The sequence below is a fragment of the Panthera onca genome, chromosome A3 (genome assembly GCF_046562875.1).
Source record: "Panthera onca isolate mPanOnc1 chromosome A3, mPanOnc1 haplotype 2, whole genome shotgun sequence".
Lineage (NCBI taxonomy): Eukaryota > Metazoa > Chordata > Mammalia > Carnivora > Felidae > Panthera > Panthera onca.
This window is the reverse complement of record NC_138341.1, coordinates 40,047,446-40,066,255: the sequence shown is the minus strand read 5'-3', so window position 1 is coordinate 40,066,255 and position 18,810 is coordinate 40,047,446. Positions and strand designations below refer to the sequence as shown.

The 18,810-nt window shown below is 55.8% G+C and overlaps 1 protein-coding gene across 1 annotated transcript in view; it reads left to right on the top strand.

The window, feature by feature from the left end:
• Positions 1-755: 755 nt before the first annotated feature.
• Positions 756-18,810, top strand: part of ATOH8 (atonal bHLH transcription factor 8) — a 32,617-nt gene continuing 14,562 nt past the window's right edge. Inside the window, exons 1-2 of the mRNA XM_060655989.3 lie at positions 756-2,003; positions 10,875-11,066. Coding sequence (XP_060511972.1) covers positions 1,245-2,003; positions 10,875-11,066 — 951 coding nt within the window. The 5' untranslated portion in view covers positions 756-1,244. The remainder of the gene's footprint in view (positions 2,004-10,874; positions 11,067-18,810) is intronic.

Here is an 18,810-nt window from a genome sequence, read left to right as displayed (position 1 = left end):
ACAATTATAAGCAAAGCCACCATTTGACTAGTACCTCCGGTGTGCCTGGGGCTCAGCTCCTCACAGCAAGGCTGGGACTTGGGCACTGATGGCCTGCACATTTCTCATTTCATAGATGAATAAATCCGGGCTTAGCAGGCGGCCTAGCGGGAGGCAACTTCACAATCTCACAGATGCTAGGTCCACCTAAATCCGAAGTGTCCATTCTACTCAGCCTCTTTGGGGGCGTCTTTGACTCCCTGTGTGACACTGGGAAAGCACATTTCTTTTCAGAGCCTCAGTTTCCCTATCGCTTAGGTCTTCTACTCCTGGCCTCCCTGCTCCAGCGAGTGCCAGAGTGGGTGGGGTTGCGGTGCTGTGGGAGTGAGGGTCTCAACTGCTCAGGACCTTTTCCTTCCCCCACCTTGGTGCTCCCCCTCCCCCCACAACGTCCCTCGCAGAAGTTGCCGATCCGTTTCTGCTTTCTTTTTCTTTTTTTTTTTTCTCCAATGGTGAGTTGGGACGGAGAGCTGCTGGGTGCAGAAGGTCGCTGGTGCATCACCCAGAGGTCAGCTAGCCCGGGTAGAGAAGGCCCAGCTCAGATTTGGGGACGGGCCCAAGGGCCCAGAAGCCACGTGCTCCGGGCAGTTCTGCTGGGAGCGGACCGTCCTCTGGGGAAAGAGAAGCGCCAGGGACTTGAGGAGGGGGCGGGGAGGGGGAGCCTGAGGAGGCAGGTTCTGGACAGAAGGGATGGGGGTGGGGGGAGGTAGAGAGGACGCGGACAAAGGAGGCGGCCGGCAGCCCAGCTGTTTTGAAAAATGCTTCCTGTTTCTTTAAAGGCGCTCGTGGCTCGGGCGGCCGGGGCTGGGGAGGCGGCGGCGGCGGGAGCTGCCTCCTCTCCGGGCGGCGGCGCTGACTGATCTCGCGAACTGGGCTTCTGTGTAAACTGAGGCTAAACAAACACAGATGGAGCGCAGCGGGCGTTCTCCAGAAATGCTGGCAAGGCGGCAGCGACTTCAGATGACACTCTGAGCGCTCCGGGAACGGACAGCCCGGCGGCTTCGCGGAGCCGGCGGCGCAGCTGCCCCGGGCGAGGGGGAGAGAGGGAGGGAGGAGGGCGGGCGCGAGAAGGGGGAGAGCCCGAGACTCCCAGGCGCTGAGCGCGGCGGCGGCCCGGGCAGAGCCGGCGCGCAGCGTGCAGAGCTAGCGCGGCGGGCGCGCGGCCCGGGCAGCCCCACGCCCCTGCCTCTCGCGCTGCCCGCGCCATGAAGCACATCCCGGTTCTCGAGGACGGGCCGTGGAAGACCGTGTGCGTGAAGGAGCTGAACGGCCTCAAGAAGCTCAAGCGGAAAGGCAAGGAGCCGGCGCGGCGCGCGAACGGCTATAAAACTTTCCGATTGGACTTGGAAGCGCCCGAGCACGGCGCCACCGCCACCAACGGGCTGCGCGACAGGACCCAGAGGCTGCAGCCGGTCGCGGCCCCGGTGCCAGCCCCGGCGGCGCCGGCGGTTCCTTCAGGTGGGGGTGCGGACCCAGCCGGGGAGCGCCGGAGCGCCCGAGCGCCGGAGGTCTCGGACGCGCGGAAACGCGGCTTCGCCTTGGGCGCAGTGGGGCCGGGACTCCCCACGCCGCCGCCGCCGCCGCCGCCGGTTCCAGCGTCCCAGGGCCAAGTACCTGGGGGTCCCGAGGCGCAGCCTTTCCGGGAACCCGGCCTGCGTCCCCGCATCTTGCTGTGCGCACCGCCTGCACGCCCCACGCCGTCGGCGCCCCCTGCGCCCCCGGAGTCTTCAGTGCGACCGGCGCCCCCCACGCGCCCCGGAGAAAGTTCTTACTCGTCAATTTCACACGTAATTTACAATAACCACCCGGATTCCTCCGCGTCGCCTAGGAAACGGCCGGGCGAAGCGACCACCGCCGCTTCGGAGATCAAAGCCCTGCAGCAGACCCGGAGGCTCCTAGCGAACGCCAGGGAGCGGACGCGGGTGCACACGATCAGCGCAGCCTTCGAGGCGCTCAGGAAGCAGGTACCAGCTCCCAGCCGCACACCCTCACTGCGCCCGAGGGATGGTTGCGGGAGTGGGTGGGTGAGTGGCGGGGGGATTTTCGGGCGGATGAAGGTGTGTGTGAGGCGCATATTGTTCCCGCCCGGTCGGCCCCAGGGCCCAGACACATTTGAGCCCTTCTAGGTCAGTAACCTTTGTCACAGCGTTGGTACGGATCTTCGCTTGCAAAGTGAGGGCAAAGGTTCGAGATCTCTGGCCAGGCACGCCCCGGTTCTTCCCCCAGCCCCCCAGGGTGACCCTGTCTGCGCGTCTGACTTCAGCCCTCATAGTTCACTTTTATGGCAGCGAGTTATTTGTCTCCCCGGGTCCCTTGGGCGCGGTGGGGAGTGGAGAGAGGGAATGTGGGAATCTGTCTCCAGCGAGGAAGAGTGGGGAAGACCCTTTCCCTTCGGGCATTTAGTGTGGTCTGGGTCTTGGAAGGCCCAGATGCTGCGGAGGGGTGGACCTAGTTTTGCTAGCTCCTCTTCAGCCCCTACGTCCCAAAAGAGATACCCCTACACTCTGGCTGCTTGGGGTTCTGCACCCTTTTCCCTGGTATCCTTAAGGATCTGGGTTACAAGCCTGCGTCCCCTCCCCAGGGGGCAGCCTCAGGAATTGGCTGGTGAGAGCCTTCCTAGGGGACGCCCTCCGCTGCTCCCTTTCACCCCACGGTGAAGCAGGTAGGTCTACTGAGGGGACCGGATGGTTAGGGGATCTTCAGAGCCTAGTTCTGAGGCGGGTCAGGGGCTTCTCAGTTTGGGGCTGGTGGGCACTGCCCTTACCAGCGTCCTCTGGGGGGATGAGTGACGAAGAACATTTGCTAGAGAATTACCCTTAGAGGAGAGGGGCAGTTTTGCAATTACACTTTAAACAAGACTGGGACTGCCCTGGGGTTCTAGACTTCTCATTTTCTTAGAAAGAAGGGAGATCTTAGAAGAGGGTAGTAAGTGCCCCTTGCCCCCAGCCCCACAGGGCATGGGGATGGATTAGGGGTGGATGGGACTGGTTTAGATGTTCAGGTTTTTTGCTTACTCTATAGCTGATTTCTTGTGTGACTCCAAGAAAGTAACTCAGCCTCTCTCTTTAGCCAACAACAAAGTGTCTTAGAAAACATGATCTTCTTTCTGGATCCCACTCTCTTCTTCCTCCTGTGGGCGGAGTAGACAGGGACATGTGTCCACCCACTGGAAGGGAATTGAGCTCCTGGGAGAAAAGAGGCTCTACAACTTGAGCCAAAGTGTCTTGCTTGGGCTTGGGTAAGATGCTTGGTCAGTGAGGTGGCCAGCCACACGGGTTGGGACCCTGGGCAGTGGGCCCAGTGGAACATTCAGGCTTATTCTTGGACAGCAGCTCTGTGTCTGAATGCCTGGGGAGGGTGGCAGCCTGTAGAGTGTCCTACAACCCACCCCAAGGATGGAAGGATGACAGAACGGCAGAAAGATGCCTGTCCACTTGCTCCCCTTGCAACTGGGGAAACCTCCCAGACTGGGGAGGCCACGTGCCTAGAGCATCACAGCCGGTGAGTAGCAGGGCAGGGCTGTCACCTAGGTCCCTTTGGCTGCCAGTTCAAGGCCCCTTTTGCCTCGTTCATTTCTGAGAAAGTATTCACGGTCTCTGTGTACTCAACTACATCTCATTCACCCAGTGGCTTTAACTTCTTTCAATAATATTCCATCTTGTTTGATCTTAACATCCCGGCAGGTTGAATTAGCCCATTCAATGGAATGGAAAACTGAGGCCTGGGGAAGGAAGGAAGGAGACTTGTCCAAGATCACCTAGTGGGTAAAGGCAGATGACAGCAGTTTCTGGAACGACTGCCTGGCCAAATGCTTTCCACCGTGTCATCTTTGTACCAGTGTCATGTTTATTAACAATCGGAAGCTGGTTAACACGTGGCTGAGTCAGAGATGAGACTATTTAAGTCCTGGTCCCTTCTTGCTTCTACCCTTCTGGTGGAGAAGTTCTACATAAAAAGGACAGATTCCGGGACATACCTATGGCTATGTCATGATCATTACACATGCCTAAGAGCACACACAAATACATGGTCACAGAGGTGCCTGCTCCTGTTTGTTCTCTCCTTGCTCAGACCGTTCTGTCCCTTCCCCAGAATGCTGCTGGGCCATAGGGGGCATCTGCCTATTGTCTGGGAGGAAAGGAAACATGGCAAGGGCACTCGTGGTCTCAGAGCCAGGGGCTGAGGCCACACCCACCATGGCATCCATCAGATGGAGAAAGTCCTGTGTCCCGAAGGAGCTCCTTCCTCCTCAGTCCCCCACCTGTAAAAGGTGCACACATCCACATCCCAATCCAGATACTCCAGTCCACACAAGCTGTCGCTCTGGTTTGACTGTTTGAAATGGGCCCTTGGCAAAGGAGGGAAAGGAAGGAGGATGGTTTTGCCTGAAAGGAGGGCTTGGCCATCATAGCACCGAGATCAGTTCTGGGACTGTGGCTGTAATCTGGGGTCTTGTTTCCCTGAGCAGCTTCCTGGTATGGCTAAAAGAGCACTGGATGAGGAGTTCAGAGGCCTCCTCTGGGTTTGAATCATGCCTCTGCTGCATGCTTTCTGTGGGATCATGGAAAGTCACTTCCCCTCCCTGGGCTTTAGTCGCTAGAGCTGGAAAATGGTGATAAGGCTCCCCCCAACACCTCCCCGTAGCTTCTTTGCAAAGAGCAAATGAAGAAAGGAATGGGGCTGTAGGAGGAATGAACAATCCTTGAGCATTTATAGTGTCCTCAGTGCCAAGCAAAGCCTTGAGAAATAAGTGGAAATAAATATTCTATAATCATTTTATTTTATTTAAAATTTTTAATGTTTATTCATTTTTGAGAGAGAGAGAGAGAGAGAGAGAGAGAGAGACTGAGACAGAGCAGGCTCCAGGCTCTGAGCTGTCAACATAGAGCCTGATGCGGGGCTCAAACTCACGAACCACAGGATCATGACCTGAGCCGAAGTCAGACACTTAACCCACTGAGCCACCCGGATACCCCTATAATCATTTTAATAACAATGATAGAAGCTACCATTTATCAGATGTTTGCTTTGGGTAGAGCACCAGGCTAAGCATATTATGTGTGTTAGTTCGTTTAATGAAATAGGTATATTATCCTCTCCCCTTTTCACAGATAGTGAAACTGAGGTTCAGAGAGCTTATGTGAGTTGGCCGAGGTGGCAGCCTTTTGCCACCACGTGGGGCCTTGCGGGTTTTGCACATCTCCTTGGCGAACAGTCTTTAGATTTGTGTGTGTTGGTGCCTTCTTGGCATGGTGTAGGCACAGCCTGTGTAGCTGTGTTCCACTGTCACTGTAGGGCCGGGATTCAGATCAGAGTCAGTGAGTCACTCCAGTGCCCAGGCTTTTAAGAGCTCTGCTTCTCAGGCTTTTGAATGCCCCGGAGCTGTCCATCCTCAGCACCAGGAAGCCTCCTGTTTGGTCCAACGCACTCTGCTCTTAACCAGAAGGGGAAGTGGGGGCAGCTGCTTGGCCAAGGAAGTGCAGGTGGGGAGAGGCCCTCTGGTCTTGGTGGGGGGGGGTGTGCGGGGCAGATGGTCAGGCCACAGCACATGCCACCAGCCCAGCTGCATAGGGCCCTCCCTGCCGCCTCATGTGAAGGCCATGTGTGCACAGCTGGGCCTGGCCCGTGTGCAGGGCTGCTCAGGGCCAGGTGGGAGGGGGTCAGAAGGAAAGCCTGGCCTTGCTGGGTGAGTGAGGGGAGAGGCCCGAGTTCTGGCCTCAGCCTCCTGGCAGAACACTGGGACATCTGGTGTGAGTGCAGATTTCCTCTCTCCCCTCAAAAGCCCCTCAGCCTCGATGGAGGAACGGTAACCGGACAGGGCCAAGGCCTGGGGTGGTGGCGAGGAGCCCTCAGGGCCTGCTGAGGTACCTCTTCATGAGCGGGGGGCCAAGCAAGTTGGGCCTGGGGCCCCTACCCTGCTGTCTCCCAGGGGATCCTCACCGAGTGAACTCAGGGTGGACCATGAGGGGGCATTGGGATGGTGCCCCCAGCCCTATACCTCCCTTAGCCCCTACCCCATAGGATGCCGGGGGCTGTGACCCCACAGCAGCCAGTGCGTTCCTCCTCAGGGAATGGGGGGCAGGCCAGCTTTGGGGACTCCATCCACATGGTTGAGGGGTGACAGAGGGCTTTACTCTGCCCCCTCATGACCACAGTCACCAGAGTGGCTGTTTATTGAGCCTCATTGCACTGGGTGAAGTGCCTTACCTGAGCCTGTCGCACATCTCTGCTGTCACCTTCCCATTTTACAGATGAGAACACTTACAGAGAGGTTAAGCAAGTGACCAGGACTTGTACCCGGGTTTGTCTTGCCCTGGGGTCATGGCTCTTAACTACTAAGAGCCAGGTTCTCAGGGTCCAGCCTCACGGCTGTGTGGAAAGGGGATTTTCGAGAACCTATTTCGGTAGAACTTGACAAGGACCTCGCACGGCCCTGCACCAAGTGGCTTCACCCCAGGCAGCCAGCACCCACTGAGCGATTAGAGAATAGTTTCAAATGAAGTCAGGGGCTCAGCTGTGTGCCATGACATGGTGATATTGGAGCTCGGTGGGTCCGGGAGTCCCGAAGGGCTACCAGGAGGGCATCCTGGGCTGGGTCCTAAGAGGGGGAGGGCTTTGAGGACTTTCCCGCATGGGCTGGTAGGTTCTGGACTTTGTTTCTCTGTAGCAACTTCCTATATTTGCCTGCTGAGCTCCCACTGTGAGGTAGTGGGTATTCTGATGATCATTTTGTTGGTGAGGAAACTGAGGTCCTTTACGGTTATGGAACTACCTAAGGTCACATTGGATGGCCAGGAATAGAGCCAGGTCCTCAGGCTCCCAGGCCAGTGCCCTTCCCACCGTCTCCTGCTTTCCAGAGCCAGGAGAGAGTCTGGCTTGAGGTAGGTGGGATGGAATGTTTGCGGGGTCATAAGGGACCTTGTGAAAATCCCCACCCTGGTCCTCTGAAGCTTGAAAATCTTGATGGGGTGAGCACGGGGCAGGTTCCTTACTTTGCTGGAAGTTGGGCAATCTGTCAGGAATTGAAGCCAAGTGACCTTGCTGTCTCCTGTGCCCTGTGTCCTCTGACCAGGGTCGCAGACAGCTGCTGAGGGGTTCCCCTGCAGGTGGTGGGGTCGCTGGTAATGCACAAAGGCTAAGGTCCCATGGGATTATCAGTCCAGAACTCTCCATCCCCAGCTCAGAAGGGCAGGCTGCCGGTGCCCTGACCTCTGGCTATAAAGGCTCATCCAAATCCTCAAGCAGTTGCTTCCAGCTCATTGGAAGGAGCCCAGCTGAGGCATCAAATGCTTCTCTGTAAAGTGGAAGTGATCATTTCTACCTCACTTTTTAAACATAAATATAGGCATTGTATTAAAACTATAGATAAATAAAGTTTAAAGATAAATATAGGCACTGTATCAAAAATACCTTTAGTAGATCACAGTAAACAGCAAGAGGTGGCCCCGTCCCCACAATCATGTGGAGTCCCCAGGCATTGTCATCCCCACTCTCTGGGTGAGGGAACTGAGGCTCAGAGAGGTGAAGGCACTTGTCCAGAGTCACACTACTGATAAGTGTCTGTGATTCAGACCAGCTCTTTCCACCCTACCTCGACCTTCCAGAACTAGGACCTGCTGCTAGACTCTTACTTTGTAGGAGCCAGGCCAGGCCAGGGTGCTTCTGAACGGGGCTCTGGGGCTTAAAAATTCCAGGAGGGTCTGGAATTAACCAGTGGGCTGAGGAACACCTCCCTCCAGGGGAGGGGAGGAGGAGGAGGAGTGAGCTGTCCAAAAGGTGCCCTTGGTGTCCCATATATAGCCACCTGTGGTGGAGGGATCCTGGGGAGCTCAGTGGCCATGTACCTTCCTTAGGTACTAGATAGATAAGCTCCTGGCTTAGCTTAAGCTCTTAGCTGAGTGAACTGTGGTCCAATACGTCACTTTTCTGTTTCTTCACGTGCAGATGGGATAACCATCTTTATTTGGGGGAGGGTTTTAAAGGGGGGACAAACGACCTGTGAATTGCTCCCATAGTACCAGATATACAACTAGAGCTTGATGGATAGTTTCCTTGTCAGATGTGGATTTTGAAAGAAGCAATGGGACAGAGTGACAAAACTGGCCCCAAGCCTGGCACAGGAGCCCCTAGGTTGGCCTTGACCTCATCTGTTGCTCTGTAATCCTGCAGTGACCCTGGATCCCCACATGCGGCTCCTTCCTGAGATCCCTACTCCCCACTGGCAGGAAAGCCCCTCTGTTCAGGGGCCAAGAGCTCAGTGAGCTGGGTAACTCCCCGCGTGGCTCCTGGGTGAAAACAGCAGCAGGGACCTGTGTCACAGAGCTGCGCTCAGTGCCCGAGGGCCTCTGCCAGATAGGCACTCCCTCCTGGGGTGCAGAGGAGCCAGAGGTGCTGGGCTGGCTTTTGAGATCCCCCCTCCCTGCCTCCCAGGATCCTTTCTGTCCCACAGACCTTGTTTATTTGTTCAGGCTGATAAAGCAGGATTCTCTGGACTCTGGCTGGGAACAGGCAAAGTGCATTGTTCTGCTGGCCTTTCTTGGCTTTTCTTGGATGGGTTTGGAGCCGCAGCCAGGGCTGGGCATGGGAGGTGGGAAGGGGGAGCGCACAGGAGTTGGCATGCTGTCTGTCACCAGGCGGGTCCTCCTTCAGTTTCCCAGCTTGGTGAGGGGCAACTCCTTGGCTGCTGGAGGATTTCAAAAGGAGACAGCAAACCTTGCCTCTGACGTGGGTGCCCTTTCAGGACCCCAAGTAGTGGGGGAGCGGGGCAATGAGCCGGCATTGTGTCCTGGCTTCCGGCCTCTTGCTCCTCACCTGCTCTGGGGCCCCTCTTTGGAGACGTTCTGCAGTAATAACTCACCGACTTGTATCAGGCCTTACTCTGTGGAATGTACCCATCATCTCACTTAACCCTACCGTGCTGCAAGGGCAGTCCCGGGAGCATCTGAAGAGGAAACCCAGGCTTGGAAAGTTGATGTCACTCACCCTGGTGAGAGCTAGAGTCAGGAGTTGAACCCAGATTACCAAAAGGTACGTGTGCTTCAGCTCTACCCTCAATAGCTAATCTTCATCCTCCGAGAGAGAGGGAAGGGTTTTGAACCCATTTCTAAACATTCTGGAGACACCTGGGGAACATGGAGGTAGATCAGTCATTTATTTATTCATTCATTCCCTCATTCAACAAATGCCCTTGAGGGCCTGTTTATGGCCGACGCCTGTGCTAGGTCCTGCAGACATGGGCCTTCCTCCAATGGCTCACAGGAAGACGGGCCATTAAATTAGTTGCGATGATTGTGAATTAAGGACAGTTGGGGGGCTACTAGAGCACTGTTAAGGGCAAGTGCCCCCTCCTGCACTCTGCCCCTTGCCCCCTGGTTTAGGGTTGGGTGGGGAAGGTCAGAGAGAGCTCCTGGGCAAGGTGAGGTTTCAAGTGAGATCAAAATAGATGATGCATTTAAAGTCCCCATCTGAGTGACTGTCTTCTTCATGCTTTCTCCATCTCTGCACCAGTGACAGTTTGGGCCAGGCAATTCTGTGTGGTGGGGGCCTTTTAGGCCCCTGTGCACTGCAGGCTGTTTAGCAGCAACCCTGGCCTCTCCCCAGTGGGAGCCAGTTGCACCTCCCCTCCATTGCTCCCCAAGATGGACAGTTAGGCATGTCTTGCAGACATTGCGAACAGTCCCCCGAGGGACGGAATCATCCCCTGTTGAGAACCATTGGCCCAGAACAGTGCCTGGCAGATGGGGGATACTCACCAAATACTTGCTGAATGGATGTGCTGGGGTGACCCAGTCTATGGCATGGGGTTGATCAGTACCAGCGGCGGTGGTAGGGATGGATGCTGGGTATAGATCCTGGAGAGCCAGAGGGCAGAGGAGACCAGAGCCCTGGTTGCTGGGTCAGCACGTTTCAGCCATTTAGGTGAACGGTGTGCATCAGAGGGGCAGTCGGCTGTACCGGTTAGCACCGGTCACATGGGCCTTGTAGTATCGCCTGCACGTCACCGCGCAGAACTCAGCTGTGGTCTGCGTTGCCTTTTGCTCACACAGGACAATGTTAAAAAGGTAGAGGCTCCATTGCTTCATGCCGCACACACCCGTGTGCAATTAGTTAGTGTGTACTTGGCGATGAGTCACTGACAAGCATGTCTGGTTGGGGCTGTATTTATTGTGTACCTGTTGTATGCCCAGCAGCACTTAGGGTCCAGAGGGCATCAAGAAAAAGAGAAAAGAAAAAGAAAACCATGCATATGTGTGCCCTCCCAGCTAAGCACTTGCGTTTGACCCAGGAAATTAGGTCCTGGGTACCTAATTCCATTATGACATTGTAACGTAACTCTTGAGCGTGAGTTCTCCGAAGCCAGGAATCAAGTTATTGTTCAGAGTTGGACCCCCAGGCGCCCAGCAAAACAAGTGTCACTGCGTGAGTGAATGAATGGAACGTGGGAGCTGACAAATGTGTCCGTTCTCTCTGAGAGACTCCTTAGGGAGGGTGGGGGACAGAGCTCTGTCACGGTGGGAACTCATATGCTTCATTCGTATTGCCTCATGGGCATGAGCTGAGCCTCAGTTTCTTCCACTACAAAGTGGGAATGTGGATGCTTCCCGGAGTTTGTGAGTGGATGAGTTGAGATGTATGCGTGGAAAACAGCAGGTGCTTCAAAAATAAACTCTGCGTTAGGGGATTAGACAGGCCACCTCTGTTGCCCAGCCATCCCCTCTCAGGCGGTGGGATGTCACTGTGAGGGGCCCCACGCCGGCCTGGCCGGGGTGCCCTGCTGGGCCTTGCTCAACACAGAGACCCCCGGCAGCCCCTCCTGATGCCTTCTCAACCCACAGGTGCCGTGTTACTCATATGGGCAGAAGCTGTCCAAACTGGCCATCCTGAGGATTGCCTGTAACTACATCCTGTCCCTGGCGCGGCTGGCTGACCTTGACTACAGTGCCGACCACAGCAACCTCAGCTTCTCCGAGTGTGTGCAGCGCTGCACCCGCACCCTGCAGGCCGAGGGACGTGCCAAGAAGCGTAAGGTATGTATGTGCCAGCCACTCGGGCAGCAGCCTCCGGAGGGGGACGGGAGAGGTGGGAAGAGAAATCGGGGCACCCCACGCTCACCGAGGCTTCTAAGGGGGCCAGCGAGATCAGCCTCTTAGAGGTTTGCTGGGGGTTGCTCCACCTTCAGAGCTTCTCACGCCCCTGGGATTATGGGGGTGACTCTCTACTGGTCATGGGCCTGGTGGGTACCTTGGACAGTCACCCTGGGCCTCTGGGCCTGGGTTCGCTCACTTACTGCGGAAGATGGTGTATCTGAAGCTCTTTCTGGTTTTATGTATTCTGGTGCTGGTTTGCTCACGCGGCCCCTAATAAATTTATATTAGAATGAGATCCTCTGAGCAGGGTGACAGCCCAGGAGAGCCCTTTGGCACGTTTTGGGAGTGTGACTTGGCCTGTGGATTACCTGAGGCCGTATATTAAGGCGGGTGATATTTGTAATTCATTTATTCATTGTGGAGAGATTTGCCGACCCCACCCACGTACAAAGCGTGCTGGGCAGGGGCTATAAAAGTGACAGACATGTGGCCCCAGGCCCCATGAAGCTCACAGCATGGTCAGAGTGACCCTTCTGCCAGTAGATATGGATGGTACAGGGTGGCAAGGTGGTCTCGGAGGTCTCTGCTGAGGGCAGTGGAAGGCCAGGCAGAGGAGGGACAGGTTACCTCTCCTGCCCAACGTGGTTTGAAAGGGCATCTTAGTGTAAGTGGTATTTGATCTGGGACCAGAAGGATAACCAAGAGTTCGCCAGGAAGATGAAACATGGAAGAGCATCCGAGACCGAGGGAACAGCCTGTACAGAGCTTGATGTGTTTAGAGAAATATGTGCAGGAGGAAAGGTGTTGGGCACAGCTGTGGTCCCTGAGTGGCCTGTGCTTCCAGCCTTTGCATTTGGGGGTCAGTGCCAGGCAGTGCTGGGCAAAGCTGTGGCAACCCTCTGGATGCCTGTTCCTGGGAGGCTAGGGGAAGAGACACAGAGGGTGGGACCCAGCCTGTGTCCATGAGGAGGGTGGAGGCTGTGAGAGATGCCTGGCTCCCCTGGGCATCCAGGGATGGGGAAGGTGGGGGAACCCGGTGGCTGGCATCCTCCCTCCTTCCTGCTGCCTCCTTCTTCCTTCCTGACCTGCCTCTCCCTCTTGTCCCTGACATTCCTCCTCCAGCCCCCCTTTCCATCAGGCTCCTCTCTGGGTTCTCCCAGCGGCCTCTGGGCCCTGAGCCAGGGAGGCCCCCCCTAGACTCTCCTGCCTCCACCAAGGAGGGCCAGGCACGTCCTCACCGCCAGCCACTGCTGCAGTAATTGTACGTTGCATTCCTGGGAGTGATTTAACATGGACCAATTAGATGAAATCCTCATCAAGTGGGTGAGAGAGGAAGCGCCACTGGCTGCTGGCAGGGCGGCTTTCCTCTGGAAAGTGACACGGGTAAATTAAGGGCGTGATTGATGGCTCCATGCAGGGCTCTGTGACAAAGGAGGTTTGTAAACTCTGGGTGAACTTCCCGTGGCATTCGGGCGGTCCCGAGGTGTGGATGGGCAGGGTGGTCAGGCGCCATTTGCTCCAAATCCACCCCTCATCCCCTCACCTGCCCCCCAAAGTCCCCCCATGCAGCAAGACAGTGCTGAGGCCCCCTCTCTTCCCTGTTCCTTGATTGGAGCAGACCACATCCTGGGCTGGGGAGGACAGCAGGGGAGTGGGGTCAAGATGCCCAGCAGAGATGAGCTTTTGGCTTCCCCTAAAATCACTTCAAACCTAAGACACCTTAGAGGCCATCTGGTCCAACTTCCCATTGTCCAGATTGGGAGACTGAGGTGGCAGACTCCAGTTCAGAGCAACAAAGAACCCTGAGTTCACAGTCACCTAACAGCTGTGTCTGTGTCATCTTGGACCCATTTCTTAACCTCTTCGAGCCTCAGTTCTCTCACTCATAAATGGGCACAGTGGGAGCATCATCAGTGATTTCTCAGGCCCTTTCCAGCCTGTGTGTCCACGCAGAGGTCTTGCCTCACCTCAGAAGGGCATGGGGCTGCTTGCAACCCACATCCCATCCTACTAACTGTCCCCGGGCTGCTATCTCCCAAGGGCTATGCCTACACAGTCAGCTCTGCTGAGAGGACTTAGACAGATAGGGTCCTGGAGTTGCCGGGACATCTGAGGACTTCTCTAGCCCCAGCATTCTGCCCTGGCAGGTAGGGGGTTCACGGCACCACCCCATTTCTGTGACCTGTGCTTCCCTGCCTCTCTGTCACCAGGCAGGTGAGGTGAGTTCTGAGATGTCCTTCCTCAGGGATGGTCTCTAGTGACCTGCCCAGTGGCCCTGAGTGGCTGGGGCAGGCCACCTTTTTGTTAACCAGAACGAAGGAGACCGGTATCCCTGGAAATTCACTTGATCATTCGCTCATCCATTCATTCATTCATTCACTCAATGTTCATTGAGCATGTGCGGTGAGTTCCATCCACACTGAGACTTGACCCTCCATAGTCCCTGTACACAGAGTATATGGATTTGGGGCTCAGATCAAGCCTCTGTACCCCTCCCCTGTGGCCACTGAGGATTTGGGGATGGGGCTGAGCCAAGCTTAAATCCTAATGAGAGAGATAAAAAGTAAAGAAGGGAACAAACTAGAAAACACGTGCCAATGTAAGTGGCTCAAAGGAAGTCCTCTGTAAACAGCTGCTGTGATGGCAGTGACCCTCACCGGTATGACTGATAGCATCTTTAGCCAGCTGTCCCACTTGATGGCTCCCTCACACAGTTCATGTGTCCCCAAGAGGCCGGGCGACCCTTTCTCAGGACGCCTCCTTGAGAGATTGTACACTGTGTCATCTGAGATCCCTTGTAGCGCTAATGAGCTGCCTTGCCCACCTGCCAGACCTGTGTTAAGAATGGGATTGAATCTGAATTCAGTGCTCCCCACCCCAAGTCCCAGGTGCATCCTTTTGCCTCACCTCAGCCCTTCCCTACCAGGGGTGGGAGATCAGTGTCCCTTGACCGGTGGGTCTTCTGTCTCTGGTCCTCATGGGACACAACTCTGAGGTTTCAGAGCCTCGTTTGGAAGCCCCTGTTGTGCGGTGGGGCCTGTGTCAGCCGGTGAGGCCGCCCAGCCCAGAGATGGTGGGGAGGAGTGGATGGGCCCTGGAGAACGCAGTTCTGACTCTGGCTGTAGCTGGAGATAATGCACGTTAAGCACCTGGCTTTGGGCCATGTTTCTGCAGCTCCTGTTTTTAAAGCAGCAACTCCTGGGAGCTTTGGAGGAGGAGGGGGAGGAAGAAGAGCAGCAAGACTGTTTCACACCTGGGCCGGGTGGGCCTTGCCAGACCTGCAGAATAGGAAAGGACCAATTTCCCACAATCGAGGACGCCCCTTACCAGTGCCTTTAACCTACTGAGTAATAATAATAATAGTAATAACGACAGCTACTAACACTGAAGGCATAGTTTAAACGGTAGTGCTAAATGGCCAGTAAGTCCGTGCCCTCAAGTTGCTTGCAGGCTATTTGGGGATGGGGAGAGAGAAAACGTCATGATGCACCGAGTTAAGGGCTGTCCCAGAAGCCTGGGCAGCGGTTAGGGACCCCCAGGGCTGTGCCAGATGGAGGGAGGCTGGCTCTGCAAGACTGGAGGTTGCTCCTAACGCGTTGGGTGATCTGGGCCGGAGGAAGCCCTGAAGCTGATGCAGCTCCATCACACTCATGTCTTCCCTCTTTTCCTGCTGCTTTTTAGGCAGGGGAGGCTTTTCTTGGTGATGGCAGGTCCCAGGGTGACCTGCTCCTTTTCAGAAGAACATCTTGTGTGCAGACTTCTGTAGCTTTGGTGCTGGGGACAAGCGGAGGTGGTACGTTGGTTTTGGGTTGGGGGTCCATGGGAGCCAAGGGTGTTTCGAGGGGCCCTTTACTGACTGGCTGAGCCCAGAGCCTTATGTGGACTGTACCCAAGCCCCGGAGCATGTGGCCCAGTCTTAAGAGCTCCTGCTCTGGCTGGACCCAACTGCTGGTGTGCCTGGCCTCCTGTGTCCCTAGAGTATCCGCCAAGGGGCACAGCCCTGGCTCTGTCCCCATTGCATGTACATAGTCATCTGCACTGGGGCCTCAGTGTCCACTTCTCTGAGGTGAGTTGTCACCAGAAGTGATTTCTGAGGCCCTTTCTGGTTGGGCTTTCTGAGCTGAGGTCACCTCAGCCCCTTTTTCTGTCTGAATGACTAAACGTGGTACTCTTACTTTCCCTGTGCCCTGCATGGGCATCTTACACAGACCTGAAAGTTTCTCACAGGGACTGCTGGGTCTCCAGTGCATTGTGTCCCGGGAACACCAGTAATACCTGATGTTCTTAGAGCCTGGACTACGTGTCGGGCATGGTGCTTAGATCTTGTGATGTATCGACTCGTGATTCTTTCTGCCAAGCCTACGAGGGAGGTACTGATGCTGTCCCATTACACAGATAATGAAGCTGAGGTCCAGAGACCTAAGGAACTTGACCAAGGTCCCTTAGCCAGTCAGAGAGGGGTGCAGGGGCCCTACCCTTCCCTGTTCTGCCTCCCACATGGAAGTGGGTGTGTGAGAGGAGGTTCTATTTCCAAATCCTACCGGCCAAGTGACTGAGTTAAATACCATTTGCCTTCAAAGCCCATAGAGTCCATCTATGCTGGGAAAAAAGGGGGGTGGGTGGGAAACCACCATCAAATTCCCTTCTAGTCATAAAAATGGATGCAATTTATTTTTTCTGGCATTCCAATTACATAGACGTTTGTCGCCAGCTGTTTGCTCTAACAGAGTGTTCTCTCAGCTGCCGTTTCTCCTCTCACATTTGACATCATTAGTCCACAAGTCTGGCAGGGACTGGGTTGGAGGGATCATTGGCTGGGGAGCCTCACAGGTGAGCTCAGAGCCAGCTTTCCCCGGAAGGAAGGCAGAAGTCAGCCCTCCGATGTTCCCCGGGTGGTCCCAGGGTGGGGTAGAGGCTGGTGCTGCTTTACTCTCTGCTTTCACGCACTCGTCACCCGCCTCCTGTCCCCTTTTCCAAATTGCTCTGCTCCTGACATGCACCCTTCTCCCCAGCATGCTGTCCACGAGTGAAAACTTGGAATCTTGGGCACAGCGAGAAAGAACCAACCACTCATGGTCAGAAGGTCACAGAGACATGGGAAGACCCCGCTGAGGCTCTAACGGATCACCCTTGGGAATGTAGAGACCCTTCCGAGAACCCCCCTCCCATCCTCCTGCCAGCTGCTCTTTGAGCCAGGGTGTCCCTCTGGAAATCTCTGCAGAAGCTCAATGACCCTTGGTCCAAGACACTGGAGAAAGGGTGTCTGTGTAGGTTGGGGGAGGGGTAGGTTGAACCCTACAGTTCTCTTCAGTTCTCTCTGGTGCTGTTGTGTAACTTTAAGCCATATGAAAGCAGAACAGGGAGACCTTCAGGAAGACTGTGAAGTAGGCCAAGAACAGAGTTTTGTGGGAGAGAGTCCTGACATGGGCAAGACCTAGCTGTGTGGCCTTAGGTGTGTCACTTAACCTCTCTGATCCCCCATTCCCTCATCTATAAAGTGAGAGCCCACATGCCTTCCTTGCCACCTTGCTGGAAGGATTCAACAGGTTGCCATATGAGAAGGGGCTGGCATTTTCTCCGGGAGTGCCAGAAAGGAAATCTCTGGAATTTATAGCAGTAAGGTAACAACTTCATATGGAACCCCAGGAAGGACTATCTCTGGAAGGGGCGGTGCCTGGGGTGGACGAAAGACTGACCAACCAAAAGGCAGATAAGAATGAATAGTTCTGAATGGGGGACCCCTCCCCTCTCCAGCACTTCAGCCCAAACCCCTGGTCTCACACCCATAAGGTGAACGTGCAGCAAACTCAGAAATCCCCTGGCTTTTCAAGTTCACGGACTCATACCAAAAAACATGCATAATGTTTGGTTGTGCACAAGTAATAGTGCTAATAAGCTGCCCCCTACGGTCATGCCGACCATGCAGTGAGTGCCCGTTGTCTGCCAGGCACCTCACGTACGTTGTCTCTGCCTCACGTTACACTAACTGCACAAGTTAGGACCTCCTTCCCCATTGCACAGAGGGGAAACTGAGGCCAAGAGGAGGGCACTTGCCCAAGGCCACATGGCTAGCAAGCGGTCGAGCCGTTTCCAGCCTGTGTCTCTTTGGTTCCAAACTCCATGCCCTTCAACTCTGGAGGCCTGCCGGGCCCCCAGGCTCACCCACTGCCCATTGGGGTGGCCTGCGCCCAGAGGGTCCCCAGCAAATGCCGGGTGCAGCGCCTTGCCCCGAGCAGCAGCTCTTATGTAAGCGGCCGGGCCGCAGCACGTGGAGGCTGCATTTAGCTGCAGGGAGCCAATAGCCCGCCGGTGGTGGCGCTGGGGGTGGCGCGGGGTGGGGTAGGCTGGGGGTGTCATCAGCCCCGCGCACCCCCAGCACTGCACCGCCAGCGAGGCTTGACACCGGGTTAAGTCGCCTGGCGGCCTCTGGCTGCAGCTGGGAGCACGCCTGGTTCCCATTCGGGGCGCTGTGGTTTTGATTAGCTGTTCTGCGAGGCGGGCCTGGTGGCGAGTCCATGGGAGCTTCGCTGGAACAGAGGGTCCCCCGCCCGGCCGCCGCGGCCCCCCCTCCTGGCAGCCCCAGACTCCAGATGTTCCGAGCGCTCGCTGGGAAGGCCTGCTGGCGCCACGGAGGGCAGAGGGCAGGGAAAGCACGCGAGCTGGAAGCCCAAGCACTCAGTCACCGCAGGCCTTGGCAGCCCGCCCAGCCCTCTGCTGGCACATTCCCCAGCTCTCCCCTGGCCATCTGTTCCCAAAAAACCCTTTCAGAGCCTCATCATCACTCAGGATACAACAGCGTGAGCAGCTGGTTTGGAGGCAGAAGGGAAAACCGTGCAAAAGGTCCTTTGTGAGAGAGGAAACTCACTTATGAATAACAGGGCTGGACGCCGTAAAAGTTGGCGGCTGGAATTCTTGTTTCTCAGGCGCCGCCGTTTTCTCTTGACTTTTTATCTCTGGTTTTTATTTTGTTTCCCCTCGTTTTCTTTTTATGTTGTTTCTTCCTCTTCTTACACCACTTATGACTTTTCTTCTTCCTCTAAGGTGCCTGAAGACCACCTAATTAGTTCTCCTGGATGCTGCCAGAATCCTTTCCTTCTCAAAACTGTTAGAGTTGGAGGGAGTTGGAAGTGACTGTTTTCATAAAACCTGGGCGGGGGGTGGGTGGGTGCAGGGTGGGTAGGGAAGGACAGACGGGAAAGAAGGTGCCTGGGAGGGCACGCTATGGGCAAGGCCCAGGCCATGAATGCTCAGGTCTTGGACGAGAGGCAGAAAGTCATAAACCCAGGCACAAAAGATGCCAGAGACGTCAGTGGGGCAGAGATAACGCAGAGACCCTCGTCGGCTCATCAGAGAGCAACGTGGAGATGCTTTGGGAGAACAGTGGCATTCATAAACACCCTTGTGCTTGGGCCCCTCAGCTGATTGCAGTATGACATGAAGCCTTTTTAAAGAACTGGCTGTCTCTGCCAGAAGCTTCTGGGAGATGTGTGCCTGGAATCTGGGCACCTCTTGGGAGCAGTCACCCTGTGGTCTGTCCGGAGGCCACGGGTACTGGGGCAGGGCCGGCAGCTGTGACACCAGCTTCCGGGAGGAAGCAAGATGGCGAGGCGTGGCCCGCCTTCCTCATACCCCTTGGAGCACTGATGTGGAGCTGAGACTCAGGCCCCAGGCTGCCAGGTGGAGG